Below are 22,727 nucleotides of genomic sequence, written 5' to 3'. Positions count from 1 at the left end.
TCCTTTCTCCCAAAACTCAATGGGGTAGTGTGCTCCATTAAAGCGGTATTGTCACCATAAAAATCTAATTTTAACAGCAACTGGTCTGAGTGTATTAAGTGATAAAGATGCTTATCCTGCATTCAAAACTTGCAAAACTTTTTCTGCTGTTATGGTTTGTATTTATCACATTCTTTAGGTGCACTGGCCCTAGTGCCAAAGAGTTGAATGCTGGGAGTTCTTTTTATCTATAATATATTCCTCCTCTTCCATTTCCCTGCCTAGCTCCTTATCAGAAACACCCTCTTGTCACTTGTGTTTACAAGCAAGGCTGAGGTGACTCAGCGATTGGAGGATAAGACAGTGCAGTTGTTAGAATACACCTCAGTGGGAGTGTCTGAAGACTCTGGGAGGAGGGCAGCTAATGAATACACAATGAGCAAGAGAAGGGAGGGGGGAAAACAAGAGTCAGGGAGGATATGATGTCAGCATTAGCTTGGCAAGGCTGCCTAGAATAGGATTTTCTGCTTTTCCTTTATAAAAGTCACAGGAATCATTATGTGGATAGCACAATACATCTGTTAAGTAGTAGTAGTATTTATCTACTTATATATGGATTTTTTATTTCTAGGTTAGCATGGGTGTCGCTTTATCTTTAAGAAGGAAATGATTAGGTTGCATAGGAGTCATGCTATTAGCAGAACAAAAAACAAAACACTTTTTTTTTTTTAAAGAGACTGAATTCTGTATGCTAGCATTTTACTTTTACATAGATTTGAAATTCACAGATCTATGCATGTAACAATTGTACAATAAAGTAAAAAAAAAAAAATTGAAATAAAACTCTTTACAACGTGCCAGTGGTGCGCATGATGTGAGAACTACGCAGCAAGCAGGCCTGGGGACGGTGCAGAAATATGGACAACCGCTCAGCCGCTGGAGACGTGATCTGTGCGTTTTATAGCAGAATGAATCCGCTCACAGATGGCAGACACAACCTGACCCGGCAAAGCTGCTGAGAGGTGGATAAAGTGCATAGATACACCTTCATGGCAATCCGATTCAATATTGCTCTGTGATTATTATTATTACGCTCGCAGGAAGTGGAAACCACAACATGAGGATACTGATGCATAGACTCCCCATCCTGCTCGATACATAGCTCAATCCCGCCACCTAGTGGCACTTTCAGGTCACTGTAAGAGACGGGTAAAAAGGGGAAAGAACATCTGTAGTGGGATTTGAATTTGCAACTCCAAGCAATTCTTCAGAAATATACACAAGATAAAAAAAAAAAAAAACATTTAAAAAAAAAAATAAGTTCACTTTTATCTTATGTCAAATGGCCCAAATATTTTCATAAGAGCACCACATTGGCTCACTGGCCAGCCTTTCAACAATAAATGACCCCATTCAGCTCTGGGCAAGCAAGGACAGATATTAGTATTCGTTTATAGTCACCAAAATCAGGGCTAGTGTACACAGATTCTAACTGCCATTTTAAACTGGAAATGAAAGAGAAACGTTAAAGAGAACCCGAGGTGGGATTTAATGATGTTACTGGGGCACAGAGGCTGGTTGTGCACACTAATACCAGCCTCCGTTGCCCCATGGTGTGCCTCCATGTCCCCCCTGCGCGCCGCTATACCCCCCGCGGTGCTGGCGACACGCAGCGCGTCGCCAGCACAATGTTTACCTCTCGCCTGTCTGTTAGCGCCGCTCCCCCGCCTCCTCTGTATCGGCACTACCCGCCCACGTCACTTCCCTCCCGCTGATAGGAGGGAAGTGACTCGGACGGGTAGCGCCGATAGGGAGGAGGCGGGGGAGCGGCGCTGACTGACAGCGCATAGGTAAACATTGTGCTGGCGACACGCTGCGTGTCGCCAGCACTGCGGGGGGTATAGCGGCGCGCAGGGGGGACATGGAGGCACACCATGGGGCAACGGAGGCTGGTATTAGTGTGCACAACCAGCCTCTGTGCCCCAGTAACATCATTAAATCCCACCTCGGGTTCTCTTTAACCCAAGATTGAACTTCACCCCAATCAGTAGCTGATACCCCCTTTCCCATGAGAAATATTTTCCCTTTCTCAAGAAGATCATCTGTGTGGCTGATATTGTGGTAAAACCCCTCCCACAGTATGATGTCATGACCTTGGTCTTAAAGCAGACCCAAACCAAACATTTTTTTTAATTAAAAATATTTAGTTGCACCACTGTGACACATACAAAGAAATAAACACTCCAAACCTATGAGCATTTCAGTGCATGCTTTTCACCCTCTTTTCATAACTAGGGTTATACAGGTAGCCATTAGCAATTCCTCCATTGCCGGACACCATCTACTCCACCAGTCTGCCGGATTCTGTCCCGGCAATATGAAAGGAAGGGAGGGGTTCCTCCAATAAATGTAAAATATTTTATATTTGTCATCATGCAGCTGAAAAAAAGGCTGCCATTTATTATTATAATTTAGAAAATAGATTTTATTTCTGAATTCTTGTAATTTTAATTTGGGTCCACTTTAACAGTTTGCTGTACGAGAACCACTTTGCATTGCGGGAAATAGGGGCTTTTTTCAACTGCCAAGCAAGCAGTATCTCCCTCTGTGCATAAAACACTCTGTAACAAACATTCCATACAGATCCCCTGGCAGAACTAAAGATGTCACCACCAGTGATACATTTCATAATATAATTCAGGGAGAGGAAAGATTTTACAATGGGCAAACACTGACTAATCTATAAATGAATACTGCAAAAAGTAAACAATTGTATTAGTTATTTTAACTACTGTTCCTCTTTAAAGGGGCACTACAGCGAAAAACTGTAACATTTAAAATATGTGCAAACATATATAAATAAGAAGTACATTTTTCCAGAGGAAAATGAGCCATACATTACTTATCTCCTATGTTGCTGTCACTTACAGTAAGTAGTAGAAATCTGACAGAACCGACAGGTTCTGGACTAGTCCATCTCTTCATAGGGGATTCTCAGCAAGGCTTTTATTCTTTATAAAGCTATTCCCTAAAAAGGATTTAAACAATGATACTGGCCAGCTTCCCTGCTCGCTGCACAGTGTTTTGACAGTTGGACAGAGTAACTGCCATTCACTAAGTGCTTTTGAAAATAAATAAATCCCTGAGAATCCTCTATAAAAAGATGGACTAGTCCAAAACCTGTCGCTTCTGTCAGATTTCTATTACCTACTGTAAGTGACAGCAACATAGGAGAAAAGTAATTTATGGCTCATTTTACTCTGGAAAAAAATGTACTTCTTATTTATATATGTTTGCACATATTTTAAATTTTACAGTTTTTCGCTGTAGTGCCCCTTTAAGTGAAAAAACTTCCTCTCTGCTCTACAACAGATTAGCCACACCATTATAAATACCAAGAACTTCTTCTTTGAAGCTCAACTGAAGCAAGAGGGACATGGAGGCTGCCATATTTATTTCCTTTTAAGCAATACCAGTTGCCTGGCAGTCCTGCTGATCTGCCTTAAATACTTTTAGCCATAGACCATGAACAAGCATGCAGCAGATCAGATGTTTCTGACATTATTGTCAGAACTGGCAAGATTAGCTGCATGCTTGTTTCTGGTGTGATTCAGACACTACTGCAGTCAAACAGACCAGCAGGGCTGCCAGGCAACTGGTCTTGCGCCAAAGGAAATAAATATGGCAGCCTCCATATACCTCTCACATCAGTTGCCCTTTAAAAAGTGCCCAAAAGGGTTAATGGGTTTAATTTTATTTTCTCCTGGGAGCCTTGTGAGTCTCTGATTTGTGTCACACTTTCCAAGCTTCTGAAGTTATGTTTTTATCTCTAAATGAAAAAGGCTTGACAGGGCTTCTGTGTGCATGTTACAAATCTAAGTAAAAAAAAAAAAAAAAAAAAGGACAAATGCTTCCAGTAGTAGCTGAATTTGATCATTGAGGAAGAGTGACTTTCACACACGACATTACTTTTGCTCAAAGGCAGGTAGGATAGCTATACTGTACAGTCAAGTAAGGTGTTGGGAGTAATGTTCTTAATCTGTATATTATGCCAGTCTGCCTTTCTGATTAAACATGTTTTTTCAAATCAGGTCAGCTTTAGTTCATAATCCGCTGCTCAGATTTTCTCTGAATTTGGATGGAACACCCATCTTCATTTCGAGATCAGGTCGACATCAAAAAGTGAACTGGACTCAAAGGTCTGTGTACACTAGCCCCAAGCCAATAGAGCTTTCGTCTCTATAGTTTGGTGTAAAGGCGGGGCCTTGTCCAACTTTAGTACTCCATCCCTAGGGTCCCACATCAAGACAGCTGTGGACACATTTAGGACAACTTCCTGCTGTAAGGGATCGTGGAGCAAGTTTCGCCATCAGATAAAGACGACAACTTTTCATGCATTTAAACATTCCAGATTTTCCCCCCATTTTAACATTTCATGTAGGATTTCTCCAGTCAAACATTTAAGTTAAAAAGCAAGGAAGGGTTAAAAAAGCATCAGTGTTATTGCCATCCATGCCTCTATTCAAATGACCCCAAACTTTCGAATTAGGATTTTTTTGTTATCTGTTGAAATGTACTCTTCTATCCAGTCCTAATCCCTCTCCCTTCCATACCTCAGAACACAGCACTAGGTTTACCAAAAGCAAAAATCAGCCAGCATTCGCCAAGGTGGAAGGCAAAGACCAGCAAAACTATCTGGCAGATGGTTATAGCCCTTCAGTACTGTATCTACAACTTTTAAAGGATACCTGAAGTGACATATGACATGATGAGATAGTCATAGGTATGTACAGTGCCTAGCACAAAAATAACTATGCTGTGCTCCTTGTTTTCTTTCTCTACCTAAAAGAGTTAAATATCAGGTATGTAAGTGGCTGACTCAGACAGGGAGTACAGTGTGACCCTCAATGATAAGAAAGTCCAACGATAAAACACTTTCCTAGCAGAAAATGGCTTCTGAGAGCAGGAAAGAGATAAAAAGGGGAATTTCTTATCAGTGAGGGTCACAATGTAGTCACTTCCTGTCTGAGTCAGGACTGAGTCAGCCACTTACATACCTGATATTTAACTCTTTTAGGTAGAGAAAGAAAACAAAGGAACACAGCATAGTTATTTGTGTGTTAGGCATTGTACATACACACGTCTATCTCATGTCACGTCACTTCAAGTATCCTTTAAAGCTAATGGGAAGTAGGGGAAAACAAAAACAGACTTACATAAGGAGAGTAAGGGCTCTGGGTCCAAGAGCCTTCCCATTCCTCCTACGGCCCACTTGTTCCAGTGCTGACTAATCCGTTTGAATCCCCCACCGTGGGAGGCTTCTGGTGCTCGAGTGCTCCTGAAGATGGCTGTGCTGTACTGCACATGTGTGAACGCCCAAGAGAGCACCCTAGCACAGTACAGAGCCGCCCATCTTAGAGCATGCAAGCTCCTAGAGCTTCCTGTGGCAGCACAGAGTAGTATTTGACCGATCGGTCGCATACTGCTGCAGGGGGAGCCAGTGCTGGAACCGGGAGAGGAGCGGGAAAGCTTTATAGGACCCAGAGCCTTTCCTTTCCTTACATATCTGTATTTTGTTTTGATTTTTTTTCTCCCCGCTTTCCATTGAATTTAGGAAAAAAAAAGTGTGTATGTCTGAGCTGGAGCTTAGAACAAACCTGTTATAGGAAATGTGGATGCTGCCATCACTGAGCCCTGCAAACTGCTAGAGCATGGCTGGAATGCTTGCTGCTCTACTATAATACTTTCAGTGAAAGCAAGTCAGGTGTTCATGTTCCACAAGTTTCCTGCATACTTGTCCCAACAGATAACCAGGCCATTTACAAGGAGCCAATCACATTGCTCTGTGATGATCAGGGCCATTTACAGGGAGCCAATCACATTGCTCTGTGATGATCAGGCCATTTACAAGGAGCCAATCACATTGCTCTGTGATGATCAGGCCATTTACAAGGAGCCAATCACATTGCTCTGTGATGATCAGGGCCATTTACAGGGAGCCAATCACATTGCTCTGTGATGATCAGGCCATTTACAAGGAGCCAATCACATTGCTCTGTGATGATCAGGCCATTTACAAGGAGCCAATCACATATCTCTGTAACTCTTACACAGTAGATAAGCATTACAGCCAGGAAATTAGCAGTATCTGGTGAGTCATGACAGCCTCCATATTCATTTCATTACAAAAGTGTGTAAGTGCAACAGTAGAAAGTCATTTTGCAAAAGGTATTCAAATTCTCCCCTCAAATCAATGGTGCAATCACACTGAAATATCGATCATGCATGGGATGCTATAGCGCCCTCTATTGCTTACATGCAGCATCTACACAAGAGCCTTATTTGTGCACACTTCCTGCTGCTGCCATACTGCAGTTACTCCTTCCTGTCTTCCCAGCCACTTCCTGCTGTGCGGCATGTAAACAATGGACTGTGCTGCAGCGTCTCATCCAGTTACAGAAGCAGAATCGCCTGATTCATTGATGAATAGGGGGATACTGAACACGGCACATTCACAAAATGTTACACTTTAAAGCCCATCTAAACCAAATGCCAAACAAGGCAAATTCTGAAAGTATATGAGGATTATAAAGTATTATTACCTGGAAATGAATTGTTAACATTGAAAAATCATTTGTGTAGATGCTCAGGCTGCAGCTGTGCACCTATCCATACAGGCTTAAAGCAAACCTGACGCGAAAATAAACTTCTAAAATAATGAATTGTATGTGTAGTACATCTAAGAAGTAGAACTTTAGCAGCAAAGAAAAGAGTTACATGTTTTCCAGTACAGGAAGAGTTAAAAAAAAAACCTTCAGTTATCTATGCAAAAGAGCTTATCTGAGCTCTTTGAATACAGTCCTGTTTTCTGAAGCACTCATACAGCCAATAAACAGTGAGAGACAGCTTGAGATAAGGTTTTACTGCAGGAAGGTTCAAAGGTTCATTATTTCTGCTTTGATTTATAGTTTTAAAAACATTGTGTGGTTTTAAAACTGCAACTGTGACAGTATCATGCAAATTTTTTTTTAAAGCTATATAACTGAAAATAAAAATAGGAGACCCTTTTCTTTACTACTAATGTTCTATTCATTATCTGTACTACAAATACAATTGATCTTTTTTTTTTTTGCTTCAGGGTTTAGCAAAGAGGGCATAAAGTACCCATACATTTCTCGATCTGCCACTAGACAGAGCCCTCTCTGATCTAATATGATTATGATCTCATTATGATCTAAAGTGGGCACCCTAACACCCACTTCCTGTTAATAAGTGATGAATGGGCACCCTAAAACCCACTTCCTGTCAACGACAAGGTGCCATCTCCTCATGTAGAGACATGGCTTCTGCTGTAATCCAGGGGATTCTGGGTAATTTAGTCTGGCATCCATCCTCAGGCCTTTGAAACGAGCATTCCGTTCTGCGCCTTGCTTCTGTACACAGTTTCTATTCGCTGAGAATTTGCCTTGTTCAATCACGGCTTTAGCTGGGTTTTAAGATTCTTCTGGGGCTTTCAACTTTTACCATTAAAAAAAATAAAAAATACATTACAGCAAGATCTCAAGCCTGAAAGTATAATTTGTACCTCTGGCCACGTGTGCACCAGATCTCCTATGAACTTATAATACATAATTTCCCTGGAAGTTAGTCTAAAACTATCAGCAATTTTTCCATCCTTCCACGTACTCCAGTCACAACGGACTTTAAAAATAAAAAAGGGAAACGAAAACAGAGAATGTAAGTTGAAGGGGTGAAGGAAGGTTATCTTATCTAGGTTTTCATTGCTAAAAGTCTAAAGGTAGGTTCATATTTTTATATATTTATAAAAAGAAAAAAAAACTGAGCGATGCAATGTTATTAACCCCTCTGTGCCATGGAGGGCCATCCTGGGGGCCGAGCTGGCAGTGAAGAGGCCGGATCCTTCCTCGCAGTGTCCATTAGAGGTGAAGGGCGGAGCTCTCCCTACAGGGAGACGCCATGGCTGTCTCTTGCCTTTCCGCCCCCCGCCGGCACATTCTGTCTTGCGTCCACAACGTCCTTCGTGAGGATTGGAGGAGGAGCTTTGACACAATAAATTTAAAGGGAGCGGAGGGTGAAGAAGCGGGGTGCTGGCAATGGTAAAAGGAAGGGTGCTAATATACAAGTTTTTTCGTGGCAAATTACTCCCTATTAAATAAAAAAAAACGAAAACAGAAAATCCCCACGCCGGATGTGGTGACCGGCCTACGACCTCTGGCTCTCCTCCACGATCTCGAGGCCGTGCTGCTGCAGCTGCGCTCTCAGGAGCGTGTTCTCATTCTTCTGTTCCTCTATCTGCAAATGGGACAAAGAAAACGGGCAATGAGGCAGCTGGAACGCACCACGAAGACACTGAAAATGCAGGCCGGCACGTCCTACGTGTTGTCACCTTATGGTCAGTGACGAAAGCTCAGAGTTACAGCTTGGAAATGGATCAATTAAATGCAACAGATTAATCTGATTGGTCCATTTCCAAGTTGCTTAACCTCCTCGGCGGTAACCCCGAATCAGGTTTGGGGTGGAAAAAAGAAGCCTGACACAGGGTAGCCGCTGGGAGGTACTGGAGACAACGTAGCGTGACGGCGTTTCAACTCACCTCCATCGGGATCCAGACCCTGGCAGCCATTCTTCTTCCGGTCCTTGGAGGCTCTGGATCCCTCTGGTGAGATCACCGTTTGTCATCATGACAACAGGCTACAATCTCACTATAAGGGTACAGCGGCACCCAGAGGACGGAGGGAAAATAGCAGCGCTGGTTCACAGGGAGGTATGCAGTATGATTTTTTTTCCTGCTTTCAGGGTCTAAAAAGCTCATTTTAAACAATAACAGTTGCCTGGTATCTCTTTGGCATCAGCAGTGTCAGTATCAGACTCCTAAAACAAGCATGCAGCTAAATCTAGTCAGACTTCAGTCAGAAACATCAGATTTGCATATGTTTGTTCAGGGTCTATGGCTTAAAGTATTAGGGGCAGGGGATCAGAAGGACAGCCAGGCAATCTGCATAGTTCAAAAGGAAATAAATAGGTCAGCCTCCATATCCCCCTCACTTCAGGTATACTTGTCTGTCTGGGTGTGGGAGGCCCACATACCTGTAGCTCACTCCCAATGGTGGAGACTGTCCAGTAATGAGTGACATTACTCCACACTGCCTAGGGCCAGGTCTATGGACAAATGGCTGTTTGCATAGATCTGACCCCTGGGAGTGGTTAACAGAGATAGGCGTTGCCCACAAGATGCTGTACAGGCAATGCAGGTGAATGGGTGCCCAGCCTGGGTTCATGACAGGCACCTAATAGTGCTGTCAGGCAGGGCAGTAAGCTCCCCCTAAGGTTAGCTAGGTAGGTGCCTCCAGTATAGAGTAGACCGTATGGTTGCCCCCAGTATAGGTTAGATAGGTAGGTGCACCCAGTGTAGGTTAGATAGGTAGGTGTCCCAAGTGTAGGTTAGACAGGTAGGTGCCCTGAGTATAGGTTAGATAGGTAGGTAGGTAGGTGCCTCCAGTATAGAGTAGACCGTATGGTTGCCCCCAGTATAGGTTAGATAGGTAGGTGCCCTGAGTATAGGTTAGATAGGTAGGTGTCCCAAGTGTAGGTTAGACAGGTAGGTGACCTGAGTATAGGTTAGATAGGTAGGTGCCCTGGGTATAAGTTAGATAGGTAGGTACCCCCGGTATAGGTTAGGTAGGTGCCCCCAGTATAGGTTACATAGGTAGGTGCCCCGAGTAAGGGTTAGATAAGTAGGTGTCCCGCAGCAGTGGGGGGAGCAGTTAGGAGTAGTTACAACTCGCTTTCCTTCCGCGATCCACCACATTCTCTATCTCCTTCCTGTAGCAGGCATCTGTCACATTGATAACAGCGCCCCCTGTGATGACATGCGGTCACGTCATCACAGGGGGCGCTGTTACCAACGTGACGGATGCCTGGGACAGGAAGGAGGTAGAGGCTGCAGGGGATCGTGGCAGGTGAGTCTTAAATACACTTTGCCAGCTCCCCCTGCTGCTGCGCCCCCCTCCTGACGATCAATCCGGTGCACCGGGCGGCTGCACTATATGCACGCCCATAGAAACGGGGCTGCTGTCAAGTAATAGTGAGTGCACCGGAATCTACCTTATGGGAGAAGCAAGGACTGGAGTGATACGTGAACTTGAAACATTAAGGCATATGGAGTCAGAAAGTAAAAGGCTTTACTCATGTTGGAGCGGATTCTCCCCTCTAGTGATGGTAGCTACTCATAATCTAAATTCAAGTTAGTGCTGCCCACAGCAGGGGGGAGTTAACTTACCTATGCCGCCTGTAGCCAATGCGTTCCACGTAACTCCACCACTTCCTCCTTCAAACCCGAAAGGAGGAAATAGTGGAGGCATAGGTAAGTTAACCCCCAAGCCGCGCTAGTTTAAATTTGGATTACAAATATCTACCATCATTACTCCCCCCTCTGGACCATACGGCACCTCCTTTCCTAACCACACACTTGTGTATGCCCACAGTTAGCAAAGACAGTGGTTCTGCTATACTTACCCCAAAACAAGGCCCTGGTGGGGGAGTGGGCCGCAGAGGCATGAGTCGCCATCCAGAACATAAAAAGTGTGTCCAGCTAAAACTACTTTCATTTTTCTTTTGATCTACCATGACTTAGACAGGCGAAAAGCTTTGCCGGATTACTAAGCTGTCTACAATGTATATCTAATGGAATCTCATATTTATTATCACCGCTTTATAAGTACTTCCAGTTCAAAAGACAGAGTATCGATTTTAGCAATATTTTAAGATACTCTCACCTGACCGTTAAACGTGGAGACTCTTGCTCACCTTCCCAATTCCCTCTTCATTAAAGTGAACCTGAGATTAGAGGATAGAAGAGATGTATACATACCTGGTGAGTAGGATAGTACAGAGGCGCCAGTAGGATAAAATACACTAAAATGTTTAAAAATTTTGGGAAGCGGTGGTGGACCAGCAAACCCCAAAAACAGACAACGGTACTGTCAGTTATGGTCAAAAAAAATTATTTTAATCACATACTCCTAGTATAGGTTGCAACGCGGTTCGCAGGCAAAATCCTGCTTCATCAGGCAGTAAATAACCGGAGCAAACAACAGCACGGGGTCCAAACGGAGCTTGGCACCTTCCCAGAGAAACGTGTTGCAACCTATACTAGGAGTATGTGATTAAAAGAATTATTTTTTTTGACCATAACTGACAGTACCGTTGTCTGTTTTTGGGGTTTGCTGGTCCACCACCGCTTCCCAAAATTTTTAAACATTTTAGTGTATTTTATCCTACTGGCGCCTCTGTACTATCCTACTCATCAAGAATCCACCCTTGGTGGAAGGGTGACATACCCTATTTTTCCTTCTATCCGCAGAGAGCGACGTTTTAATCCCGAGTGGGGACAGGATTGTTCTCCCCACCTGCTCTTACAGTGGTTGCCTTGGCGGTAACCCTGGTTTGTGAGTATAACATTTATACTTTTCATTCTATTCACCAATTCCAGTGCATACTACACTATATTGGGCTCTCGGTTCTTTGTTTATACATACCTGGGGCTTCCTCCATCCCCCTTTGGCCTGATCGCTCCCTCGCCGCCATCTGGATCCTCGGCAAGGGCTCCCCGTAAGTTCGGCAGTTGGCACATGTGCAGTGCGGCTGGCCACAGAAGCGGTACGGGGGTGGGGCTGGGGGTTAGTTATTTAAACCCACACGACACGTGCGTGGCAGTAAGCCCCGACTGGCAGAACTTACAGGGGCCCTTACCGAGGATCCAGAAGGTGGAGCGCGGCGGCGAGGGAGTGATCAGGCTGGAGGGAGCCCTAGGTGTGTATAAATTTCTCCTATCCTCTAATCTCAGGTTCACTCTAAGCAGGATTGTACAGTGTTTCCAATTCATAAACTAACACTCAAACCGTTTTGTAGTGACAATGATCCAAAGCCTGTACGCAGCAGGACATAGTTTACATAGGAGCAGGGCTAGCCATGAGTCATTTTCTGCTGCAAACAACTGGAGTAGAATGTTAGCATATTCAAGTGGAAATCAAATCAGATTTGGAAGTATGAAGCCTTATTGGCCAGTAGAGATGGTCATTCGGATTCCGCGTTTCCGATCGGAAATCTGATTTCTGCGGCGGAAATACCGCAACTCAGTAATTTTAGGCCACTCACAGGGCTCAGAAGCATTGGACCAATCCGAGAATGCAGAGTCAACTCAAAAGTATTTTGACCAATTAGGGAATGCCTAATTGGCCAATTAGGGAAAAGTTACACCCCCCCCCCCAAAAAAAAAGAGACTACTCGGAAATCAGCTAAATCAGTAATCGGAACTGGTGGAAATGGGAATTTCTGTAGAATCTAAAATCTTGATTTTTCGACCATCTCTATTGGCCAGTCGCCTTTGTCCACCTGGAGAAGATCCCTCATTTCCTGTTGAATGTGACGTGACAGGAAATAAGGATGCATCTCTACCGCAGGAAGAAGGAAGTATATGAGAGCTGGAAGGCTACATGGTAGGCAGCCCACTGAGGTGACGACAAGGGTTAGTTAACCCAAATACCAGGATCTGCTTTAGATTGAATTCAGTGCTTCGATCCGACTGATTAACCCAAATGGTGATATACTATTGGCTGACAGAGGTTTCTCTCCCATCCCCCCAGCAGCAATACACAACAAGTGAGCACGGTGTGGGACGGACCTGCTGACGCAGCAGCTCGTTGTCCATCTGCAGCCTCTCCACTTCCTTGAAGGTCTCCTGCATGCGTTGGTTGGTCTGCCGCAGCTCGCGGATATAGTCACAGGCTTTGGAGAGGATCCCCCCTTTGCTCTGCTGCGAAAATAAATCAGAAGACTTTAGGCAATTGAATATGATTCTAGAACATCACTGGAATGTAGAAGTCACCAAGAGAAACCGTTCTTACTGCTCCGGTTTTGCTGCTCTCTGTGTTGCAATCTGGAATGATTTTGGACAGCTGGACGATCCAATTGTTGATCTTGTCTCTTCGTCTTCTCTCCACTGCAAGGAAGGAAGGAGAGTCAGAGGTGACCAGCGGGATGCTGAGAGCACCATGTATAACAAACACTCCCATGCAGCTGGTAAACTCAATGGGTGCCTGTACCCAAATAGAGGGAGCTAAAGCAAACCTGCTCAAATCTACCCATTTTATATCCCCGCCCACCATGGTAAACAGTACATAATTAGCAAACTTCCAAGAAAAGCTCGCCTTAAAAGGGAACCAGAAATGAGAGCGATATGGAGGCTGCCGCATATATTTCCTTTTAAACAATACCAGTTGCCTGGCATCCTGCTGATCTTACTGGTTTCAGTAGCCTCTGAATCACACACCTGAAACCAGCCTGCAGCTAATCTTGGCAGGTTTTTGTCAAAAACACCTGATATGCATATGCTTGTGTAGGGTATATGGATACAAGTATTCGAAGCAGAGTATCACCACTGAGGGCTTTTACCCCTTGACCACCAGAGCAATTTTCACCTTTCAGCGCTCCTTCCATTCATTCGTCTATAACTTTATTATTACTTATCACAATGAAATGAACTATATCTTGGTTTTTTCGCTACCAATTAGGCTTTCTTTGGGTGGGACATTATGACAAGAATTATTTTATTCTAAATGTGTTTTAATGGGAAAATAGGAAAAATGTGGGATTTTTTTTTTTTATTATTTTTCAGTTTTCGGCCTTTATCGTTTTTAAATAATGCATGCTACTGTAATTAAAACCCATGAAATGCATTTGCCCATTTGTCCCGGTTATAAAACAGTTTAAATTATGTCCCTATCACAATGTTTGGCGACAATATTTTAATTGGAAATAAAGGTGCATTTTTTTCAGTTCAGTTGGGTCCATACCTAATTACAAGGCCATAGTTTATAAAGTAACAGTGTTATACCCTCTTGACATAAATATTTAAAAAGTTCAGTCCCTAAAGTAACTATTTATGTATTTTTTATTTATTGTAATTTTTTTTTTAATTACATAAAAAAAAAAACAACAACTGGGGAGTGTGGGAGGTAAGGAGTTAATTTTTTTGTGCAAACCGAATTTGTAAGTGAAAAATGCTTTTGGGTGTAGTTTTACTATTTGGCCACAAGATGGCAACAGTAACTTTTTGTTTAATGCGACCGGACGCTTGCAGGAAGTACTAGGAGGCTGGGCAAGTTTTTTTTTTTTCACAATGATCGCGCTGCTTATCGGAGAAGCAGCGGATTACTGCAGGGCTTAGATCAACGAACGGGAATGGATTTTCCCGTTCATTGATCTCCGGGCGAGCGACCGGCGGCGTGTTTACGAGCGGGAGTGCGCGTTAGAGCGGAAAGTACGGATTTCTCTGTCCCTGGTGGTGAAAGGATGGAAAAAGGGATGGAGAAATTTGTACGCGTGGGGTAAAGTGGTTAAATAAGCATGGCAGCCTCTGTATCCCTCTCACTTAAGGTTACCTTTACAAGGAAACATATCAGAGATATTCAAACCATCTCCTAATTTAAAGGGGCACTATGGCGAAAAATTGTAAAATATATGCAAACATATACAAATAAGTAAATTTTTTCGAAAGTACAATGAGCTAAAAATTACTTTTCTCCTATGTTGCTGTTACTTACAGTAGGTAGAAGAAATCTGACAGAAGTGACAGGTTTTGGACTACTCCATCTTTTCATAGGGGATTCTCAGGGATTTATTTATTTTCAAAAGCACTTAGTGAATGGCAGTTGCTCTGTCCAACTGCCAAAAAACTGTGCAGCGAGCAGGGAAGCTGGCCAGCATCATTGTTTAAATCCTTTTTAGGGAATATCTTTATAAAGAATAAAAGCCTTGCTGAGAATCCCCTATGAAGAGATGGACTAGCCCAAAACCTGTCGCTTCTGTCAGAAATCTACTACCTACTGTAAGTGACCGCAGCATAGGAGAAAAGTCATTTATGGCTCACTTTACTCTGGAAAAAACACCCTTATTTGTCTATGCACATATTTTACATTTTACAATTTGTCGCCATCGTACCCCTTTAAAGTTATTTTACATTCTCTTTAACTTTCAGTCTGCAGCTGCAATGATGACCCAGTAACGAACCATTTCGGAGCAAAGTGAAGTCGAACAATGGCTCATTCTTCTCCTGCACAAACTCCAGGCTAGGTTAGATTTTCATCATGAACCCCTGTCCTCCCCCCCCCCCCCCCTCTTTACTAAAACAGACCTTTCCCTCTAGTTAAAGAAAACCTGAACTGAAAATTAAAAGTCAAAATAAACATACACAACTCATACTTACCTCCTGTGTAGTCTACTCCTCAATCTCTTTCTCCTCTCTTGCATCCCATTTGTCCACTGTAATCAGTGGAATTCATCGTCCTCCATTTTGAAAATGGCTATTACCAACTAACAGCTTCCTGGTCAGCACACTGTTAAACTGTAACATCGCCACTTGAGCCATAGGGAAACATGGACACATCAGTTCTCCTCTCAGCTGTAACTGACAGCAACTGATGTATTTCACTGTCAGAAGAAAATGGTGAGCTTCTGAGAGGAACGGATGGCAAGGTAACTATGTAACGTTCATTTGAAGTTACCTCATGTGTTTATTTTAAATAATTTTACTCAGTACAGGTTCTCTTTAAACAAGTTAAATTCTTAAATCAAACCTGTGTGCACAAAAAACACCGTCCGGTATCTCAGCAGCAGCAGCAGGGTGAGCAGTCATTCGGCTCACCATGCTCCCAACCGACCGGGCGGCCAAAAGACAAAAAGACACGTACACCCTGTAGCCCCGTCCCTGTGGAGGTAGCTGCCACCACCCGCAGCTGGCTGCACTTCAAAGCTGTAGCCTCTGCATCTCCACCGCAGGAGCAGTACACACATCTACACACTACAGCTCCTGGCATACATCTCCCAGCATGCATTGCAGCCAGGAGCGTGCTACACAGGTGTGGCCAGCTGTGGACGGTGATGGCTACCTTCACAGGGATGAGGGTCTACAGGAGCAGCTCCCCGTATGTAAACAATGGCGCTCCCCCAAAAAGCATACTACGTTTCGTTCCATTACAGGGCATTGGATCTCAGCCTGGACACCGTGACCTATGACATGCACAATGCATTGTGGTTATATCATGAGTAGTGCACACAAACTGCTCAGGGGAGTGACAGATGACAGTCGTGCACATGGCATTGTGGGCATTAATCTTACATCACTCACCCTCATTATGCTGCGCTCTACGCCGCTCATCCCGTGGAGTTCTGACTCCATCCATCTTACTAAATAGAGGGGAGGAAAAAAAAAAAAGTCATCATAAAACAGTATAACAGTAAGAGAGGATGATTTCTCACATGTGACACCGCACTATGAACAGGCTGTTCAGCTCAGGGCACCAACTCACAAAAAAGAGATTCAGGAAAGGGTGCATAGAAGCCATAGTGTTACCAGGGGGAAGGGAGGACCTCAGTTTAAGGGAAGTGGCTGGATAGTGCACTGGTTAAGGGCTCTGCCTTTGACATTGGAGACCAGGGTTCGAATACTGGCTAGGGTCAGTACCTATTCAGAAAGGCATCCATGGGCAAAACTACCTAACACTATATGGTGGCCTCTTGTGCGTGCCCTTATAGGGAACCTAAACTGAGAGGGATATGGATGTTTCCTTTTAAACAATACCAGTTGCCTGGCAGTCCTGCTGATCTCTTAGGCTGCAGTAGTGGCTGAATCACACACCTGAAACAAACATGCAGCGAATCCAGTCTGATTTCAGTCAGAGTAACTGATCGAAATGCTTGTTGAGGGGCTGTGGCTAAAAGTATTAGAGACACAGGATCAGCAGGAGAGTCGGGCAACTGGTATTATTTTAAAAGGAAAAATCCAGATCATTCTCAGTTTAGGTTCCCTTTAAAGCGTACCTGAGATGGAAGAAAGAAAAAAAATACACATACCGGGGGCTCCCATCGCAGAATGCTTCCGGCAACGGGCATGCACAGAATGCCCCAGACCGCCAATAGCAGACAATGCAGGCGGAGGACAGCGAGGGAGCGATCGGGCTGGAGGAAGCCCCAGGTATGTATATATTTTTTTCTCCCTCGCTGTCTCAGGTTTACTTTAATGGCTGCAGCTATCGAGCGTTTTAAGTCCGACAAGCCTTTTGTCTTAAACTATACAAATGTTAGGATGATGATGATGATTATTATTATTATAAGGAATGGTCATCTGAACTAGGATTACTCACAACTAGAAGGAGGGATTATGGGGTTATAAATATAAAGAAGCAACATAAAGAAAATTCTGTGACAAGCTGTACACCACAAGATAACAACAAAACATTCAAGGGCGCCCCCTGTGGCTGGAGGAATGGATGTTTACATCCCGTTTCTTGGCAGAGCCAAAGACCATGATTATTGTAGAAGGCGGGCTGGAGAAGAGTGTAATCCCACCACCAGCCACAGGAGGCTGCAGGATTGCAGTGCAGTAGAGTCAGACTGGTACATACGGGGAGTAGGGGTGCGTGCGCGGGGCGATAGTCCTCTGCGTTGCCGTGGGAATAACATCTTGCGGGGTCATCATGACATAAAACTGCCCTGTTGACAGAAAAAATAAAACGCAATGTAAATGCTGGTAACACCAGATCTCAGATATAGGACAAAGGAACAGTACATGTCACAGAAATGCAGTAAGAGGTAAACCACTCTATATTTTACCCTGAATAAATTGTAATAAATTGAGTATAGGTTATTTTGTATTTTTCAGATAACCATTACTTCTCAAAGTGTGTTCATCTCTGTTCAGCTGTGTACATACAAAACTTTAAATTTGGTCACCTGAAACAATTGTTCATGATCATTTCATGTGAACGCTGAGCTTACACGTCTCCCCCCCACCCCTCTCCTGACATTAGTGGTCCCCACTTCATGCGAATGGCTAAGCAAAGACATCCTTGGCTGACACTACTGTGCCTACAGTGGGGGTACCTCTTGCTCCCCCCCTATAGAACAGCGCAGACCACTCTGCAGATAGCGCAGCGTTATGTCTAAATTAGGACTGCTCCTAAATGGTACCGTGACATGATCTAGACTAGGCATGGGCAAACTTGGCCCTCCAGCGGTTAACAACAACAACAACAACAACAAATAACATTTTTAAAGCGCTTTTCTCCCGTGGGACTCAAAGCGCATAAGCATGGCTCCGACCATCGTGGTACAGAGGAAGAGTTTTATAAATCTGGAAATGCCAGGCTAAACAGGTGGCTTTTCAGTCTGGATTTGAATAGCTCCAGGGATGGTGCTGTCTTTACTGGGTGTGGTAGGGAGTTCCAAAGAGTAGGGGCAGCATGACAGAAGGCTCTGTCTCCAGATTTTTTGAGGTGCACTCTGGGAGTGACCAAGTTTATAGAACTTGCTGATCTGAGGTTGTGAGAGGTGTGGTGCAGCTTCAGCAAGTCCTTCATGTATCCAGGGCCCAGATTGTGCAGGGATTTGAATGTCAGCAGTCCAATCTTGAAGAGTATTCTCCATTCTACTGGTAGCCAGTGCAGTGAGCGAAGGATCGGTGTAATGTGACAGTGGCGAGGCTGGTTTGTTAGCAATCTGGCAGCAGCATTCTGCACTAATTGCAGGCGACGCAGGTCCTTTTTGGGGAGGCCAGCATAAAGGGCATTGCAGTAGTCCAGCCGTGATGTGATGAAGGCGTGGACTAGGGTTTGAAGATCCTCTGGGGGAATTAGATGTTTAATCTTTGCAATGTTCTTCAGATGAAAGAAGGAAGATTTAACTACAGATGAAATTTGGTTTCTGAAACTTAATTCCCCATCGATTAGTACGCCAAGGCTGCGCACAAGGTTGGAGCTGTTTATGTCTGAATTCCTAATCCTGATTGGTGTTGCTTTAGGATAGAGCTGTTTTGATGGCGGGCACTGGCTTTGGACAAACAGGACCTCAGTTTTGTCAGCATTCAGTTTCAACCAGTTATCATTCATCCATGCCTGAAGCTCAGCTAAGCAAGAGTTTATTTTTGGGGTAGGGTCTGTTCCACCAGGTTTGAAGGACAGGTATAGCTGTGTGTCATCGGCGTAGCAGTGGTACGTCAGGCCATGTCGTTGGATAAGTGTACCGAGTGGCAACATGTAGATTGCAAACAGCAGAGGGGATAGGATTGATCCTTGTGGCACTCCGAATTGTAGAGGTGCAGGTTTGGACATTATAGGTCCTAGGCATACTCTCTGTGTTCTGTCAGTCAGGAATGATCTGAACCACTGGAGGACTGAACCACTGATGCCACAGTACTCCTGCAGTCTGTTAAGCAGGATTTCATGGTCAACTGTATCAAAAGCAGCTGAGAGATCCAACAGGATTAGGATGGAGCATTCCCCTCTGTCCCTTGCCATGAGCAGATCGTTGCAGACTTGGATGAGGGCTGTTTCACAGCTGTGGTGTTTCTTAAAGCCAGATTGTAGAGGGTCCAGGATGTTGTTTACTGACAGCCTGGTTTCAATTTGCAGATAGACAGCCTTTTCAATAACTTTACCTAAGAAGGGGAGGTTGGAGACAGGTCTGTAGCTGCTCATAGCATCTGGATCCGTGGAAGGTTTTTTAAGAAGGGGCTTGATGATTCCTTCTTTTAGAGAGGTAGGAAACCTCCCTGCTTGCAGAGAGCAATTTACTATTTTGTGAAATGCTGGACCAAGCAGGTCAGGACATTTCAGCATATGTTTAGTTGGTCCAGGGTCCAGGTCGCAGGTTGTCTGGCGGAGACGACAGAGGATGTCTGAGATCTCTTCCTCACTAATACTTTTGAAGTCAGTCCAGGGTGTTAGGCTGTTTTTGCAGCTATTTCCATTAGTTGCATGAGTCTTGGGTGCTGTGGACTGAATGAGAGACCGAATAGAAGATACTTTGTCAGCAAAGTAGCAAGCAAATTTCTCGCATAGCTCCTTTGAGGGAGTTATAGTAGGTTTTAGACAGGATGGATTACATAGTCTATCAACTGTGCGGAATAGTTGGGCTGGTCTGTTGGCGGCCTTTGCGATCTCCTGTGATAGGTAGGAGGATTTTTTCTTGGTGATCGCATTTTGGTAGCTTTCCAGGTGAGAGACAAGGGTGTGTTTATCTTTTGAATTCTGAGATTTTCGCCACTTCCTTTCTAGTCTGCGCACTTCTTTCTTTATGTCCTTTAGTGAGCTGTCAAACCACCGTGCATGGTGAAGTGGTGTAGACCGTTTGATGCGAACTGGAGCGAGGGCGTCATAGGCAGATGACACTGCATGGTTGTATATCAGGACCATGGAGTCTGGGTCTGCGCAATGATTGGTTAATGCGTCGAAGTTGAGGATATTCTGAACGTGCTGGGGTGAGACATCTTTCAGTGAGCGGTATCTTATGAGTTCTTTCCCTCTGTGTTTTATCGCTGGTGCTGTCAGAGAGAAGTGGATGGTGTGGTGGTCTGACCATACCACTGGTTTATATCCATGTGTGATATTAAAAGTCCGGAATGAAATATAAGATCCAGGGTGTGCCCTTTCGTATGGGTGGGGAGGTTGACAGCCTGAGAGAGACCCAGTTCACTCATTATGAGAAGTAGTTCACTTCCTAGCTGGGAGTCGTGATCATCCACCCATGCATTGAAGTCTCCCAGGATGATCCATCTAGGGTGTTCCACTGTTAGGCAGGATAAGAGTTCAGATATTTCCTTAAGAAAGGCTGGACCATTTTTTGGGGGGCGGTATATGAGCAATATGTTGATGTTTACTTCTGCTGACAGTTGAGCTGCAAGACATTCAAAGGTTTCAGTGGGGCCTATGGGCAGGGGCCTTATGTTCAAAGAGGATCTGAAGCATATGGCAAACCCCCCCACCCTTGCCGACTTGTCTCTCACAGTGCAAGATTGAATAATTGGCCGGCACGGTTGCTTCAAGAGTTGGGCCTGCATGCTTCCCAAGCCAGGTCTCTGTCAAAAAGGTCAAATCAGAGAGCTCTATTAGGTTAAGGAACTACAAATCCCACAATGTATTTACCTTTATTAGTCAAGACTGTGGCTGTCAGACTCCTGCAATGCATTGTGGGACTTGTAGTTCCTCAACAGCTGGAGGGCCAAGTTTGCCCATGCCTGATCTAGAATGATTGTTTCAGGTGAAAGTTGCTCATGGTGTTTGCGCGGTATTGACTTAATGCTTAAACCTAACCTGACAGCAGAATGTACTGTGTGAGGGGAAAACTTGCTGATGCCTGTGAGAGGACAGCTACACGATTGGCTGAGCAGCCTCTGGAAAGCGTATGGGTGAGACGGCGGCATGGTGCACAGAACGCTTGCCTTGCAGCACCGGGATTCCAGGTTTCAATCCCAGCCCAGACATTATCTGTATTGATTTTGTATGTTCTCCCAGTATTTATGTAGGTTTCTTCCACCGTGGTTTTTCTCTTAAACTCAGAAAAATCGATATATTTTTTAATGAAACTTTGCTGACAAAAGAGATTCTTAAAGAGACGAGCGCGAAAAAAAAAAAAGATGATATGATTTGTTTGTGTAGTACAGCTACACTTCATCATCCCTCCTCCCTTCTCTATAGAAACAGAGGTATCTGTCTGTGCAGCTGTGTCACCCTAAAGGTGGCCACACGCCATACAATTTTTTTAAAATATCGGTTCAATTCAAGAATAGCAATCAGTTTTTCTGACAGATTGTAACATTTCAAAAATATGACCAATGTACCACACACCTATGTTCAGTTTTTCCCCAATTATGATGAAAATGATTGGAAACTGAGAAAATTGCTTGGGAGTATATATTAATAAATTGACAATCTACCACTCACCATTCAATTTTCATAAAATTGAGAAGACAAATCCACCATTCCCGATTGACTTATCGAATAAAAACGGGAAATCCAATTAGATGTCTTGCTTGGATTAAAAAAAAAAAAAAAAAAAACACTTTTCGATTTTTCGGAAAGTCCGATTTTTTTGTCGAATTGACGTAAAATCGGATCATGTTATTGTATCGTGTGTGGCCACCTGGGCTGGAGCTCGATTCTCACCGGTGATACTAATTTAGTGTGTGCGACTAGCTTTACTGCAGGCTCATATTTGCACATGACTCTTCTTTAAAGTGAACTTCCGGACTAAAAATCTACTCAGCAGAACTGAAAAGGCTTGGTGTTTCTTTAACAGTTTCACAGCATCAGAACTTTGTTTCTCTTACCAAAGCATAATTTTTAGCTGCATTTTTAGCTAAGCTCCACCCATCAAAGAAAACTGCCCGGGCTTTTTTTCCCTGATGCTGTGCAGAGCATGATGGGATTTCCTATGTTATTCACGTTGCCTAGCAACTGGGAGAGGCGCTCAGGACAGTTGGAACTGTGTCTCGTGCTCCCTGTCACCTCCTTTCAACCAAAAAGATGGCTGCCCTCATTAAATCAAACATTTGCCTGTTCTTTTTAAACACGGTGGGTAAGATATTATATTACCTATCTATTTTAATTAACATAACTAATGTAACTTAATGACAGTATGTTTGTTTAGGCTGGAGTTCCTCTTTAATGTGATATGTGGAAGCAGGTGAGAGCTATGAAGCCATTACCTCCAGCTTGAGCCAGCGTGGGGTCAGCTGTCTGGACAGATACTGCCGTGGTGTCGCCCACCGTGGAAGCCGGGAAATAGGCAAACCGTGTCTCCCCGCTGACTGCATCTGTGGAAGGACTTCCTCCATTACTGAAAGGGTTCTGGATGACAGCCTGGGGAAGGCAGACAGAACAGAATAATCGGCT

The 22,727-nt window shown here is 44.0% G+C and overlaps 1 protein-coding gene across 2 annotated transcripts in view; it reads right to left on the bottom strand.

Moving 5' to 3' along the window:
• Positions 1–7,539: 7,539 nt before the first annotated feature.
• Positions 7,540–22,727, bottom strand: part of USF2 (upstream transcription factor 2, c-fos interacting) — a 75,248-nt gene continuing 60,060 nt past the window's right edge. Inside the window, exons 5-10 of one of the 2 annotated variants that reach the window (XM_068241528.1) lie at positions 22,541–22,694; positions 17,463–17,550; positions 16,187–16,245; positions 12,906–13,000; positions 12,683–12,814; positions 7,540–8,292 (exon numbers count right to left, since the gene is read on the bottom strand). In XM_068241528.1, coding sequence (XP_068097629.1) covers positions 8,203–8,292; positions 12,683–12,814; positions 12,906–13,000; positions 16,187–16,245; positions 17,463–17,550; positions 22,541–22,694 — 618 coding nt within the window. In that variant the 3' untranslated portion in view covers positions 7,540–8,202. Of the gene's footprint in view, positions 8,293–12,682; positions 12,836–12,905; positions 13,001–16,186; positions 16,246–17,462; positions 17,551–22,540; positions 22,695–22,727 lie in introns of both variants that reach the window. The other variant, XM_068241527.1, reaches the window with a different exon arrangement.

Source organism: Hyperolius riggenbachi, chromosome 6 (genome assembly GCF_040937935.1).
Source record: "Hyperolius riggenbachi isolate aHypRig1 chromosome 6, aHypRig1.pri, whole genome shotgun sequence".
Taxonomy (NCBI): Eukaryota; Metazoa; Chordata; class Amphibia; order Anura; family Hyperoliidae; genus Hyperolius; species Hyperolius riggenbachi.
The sequence above is the reverse complement of the archived record's forward strand: the minus strand, read 5'-3'. Positions and strand labels throughout refer to the sequence as shown.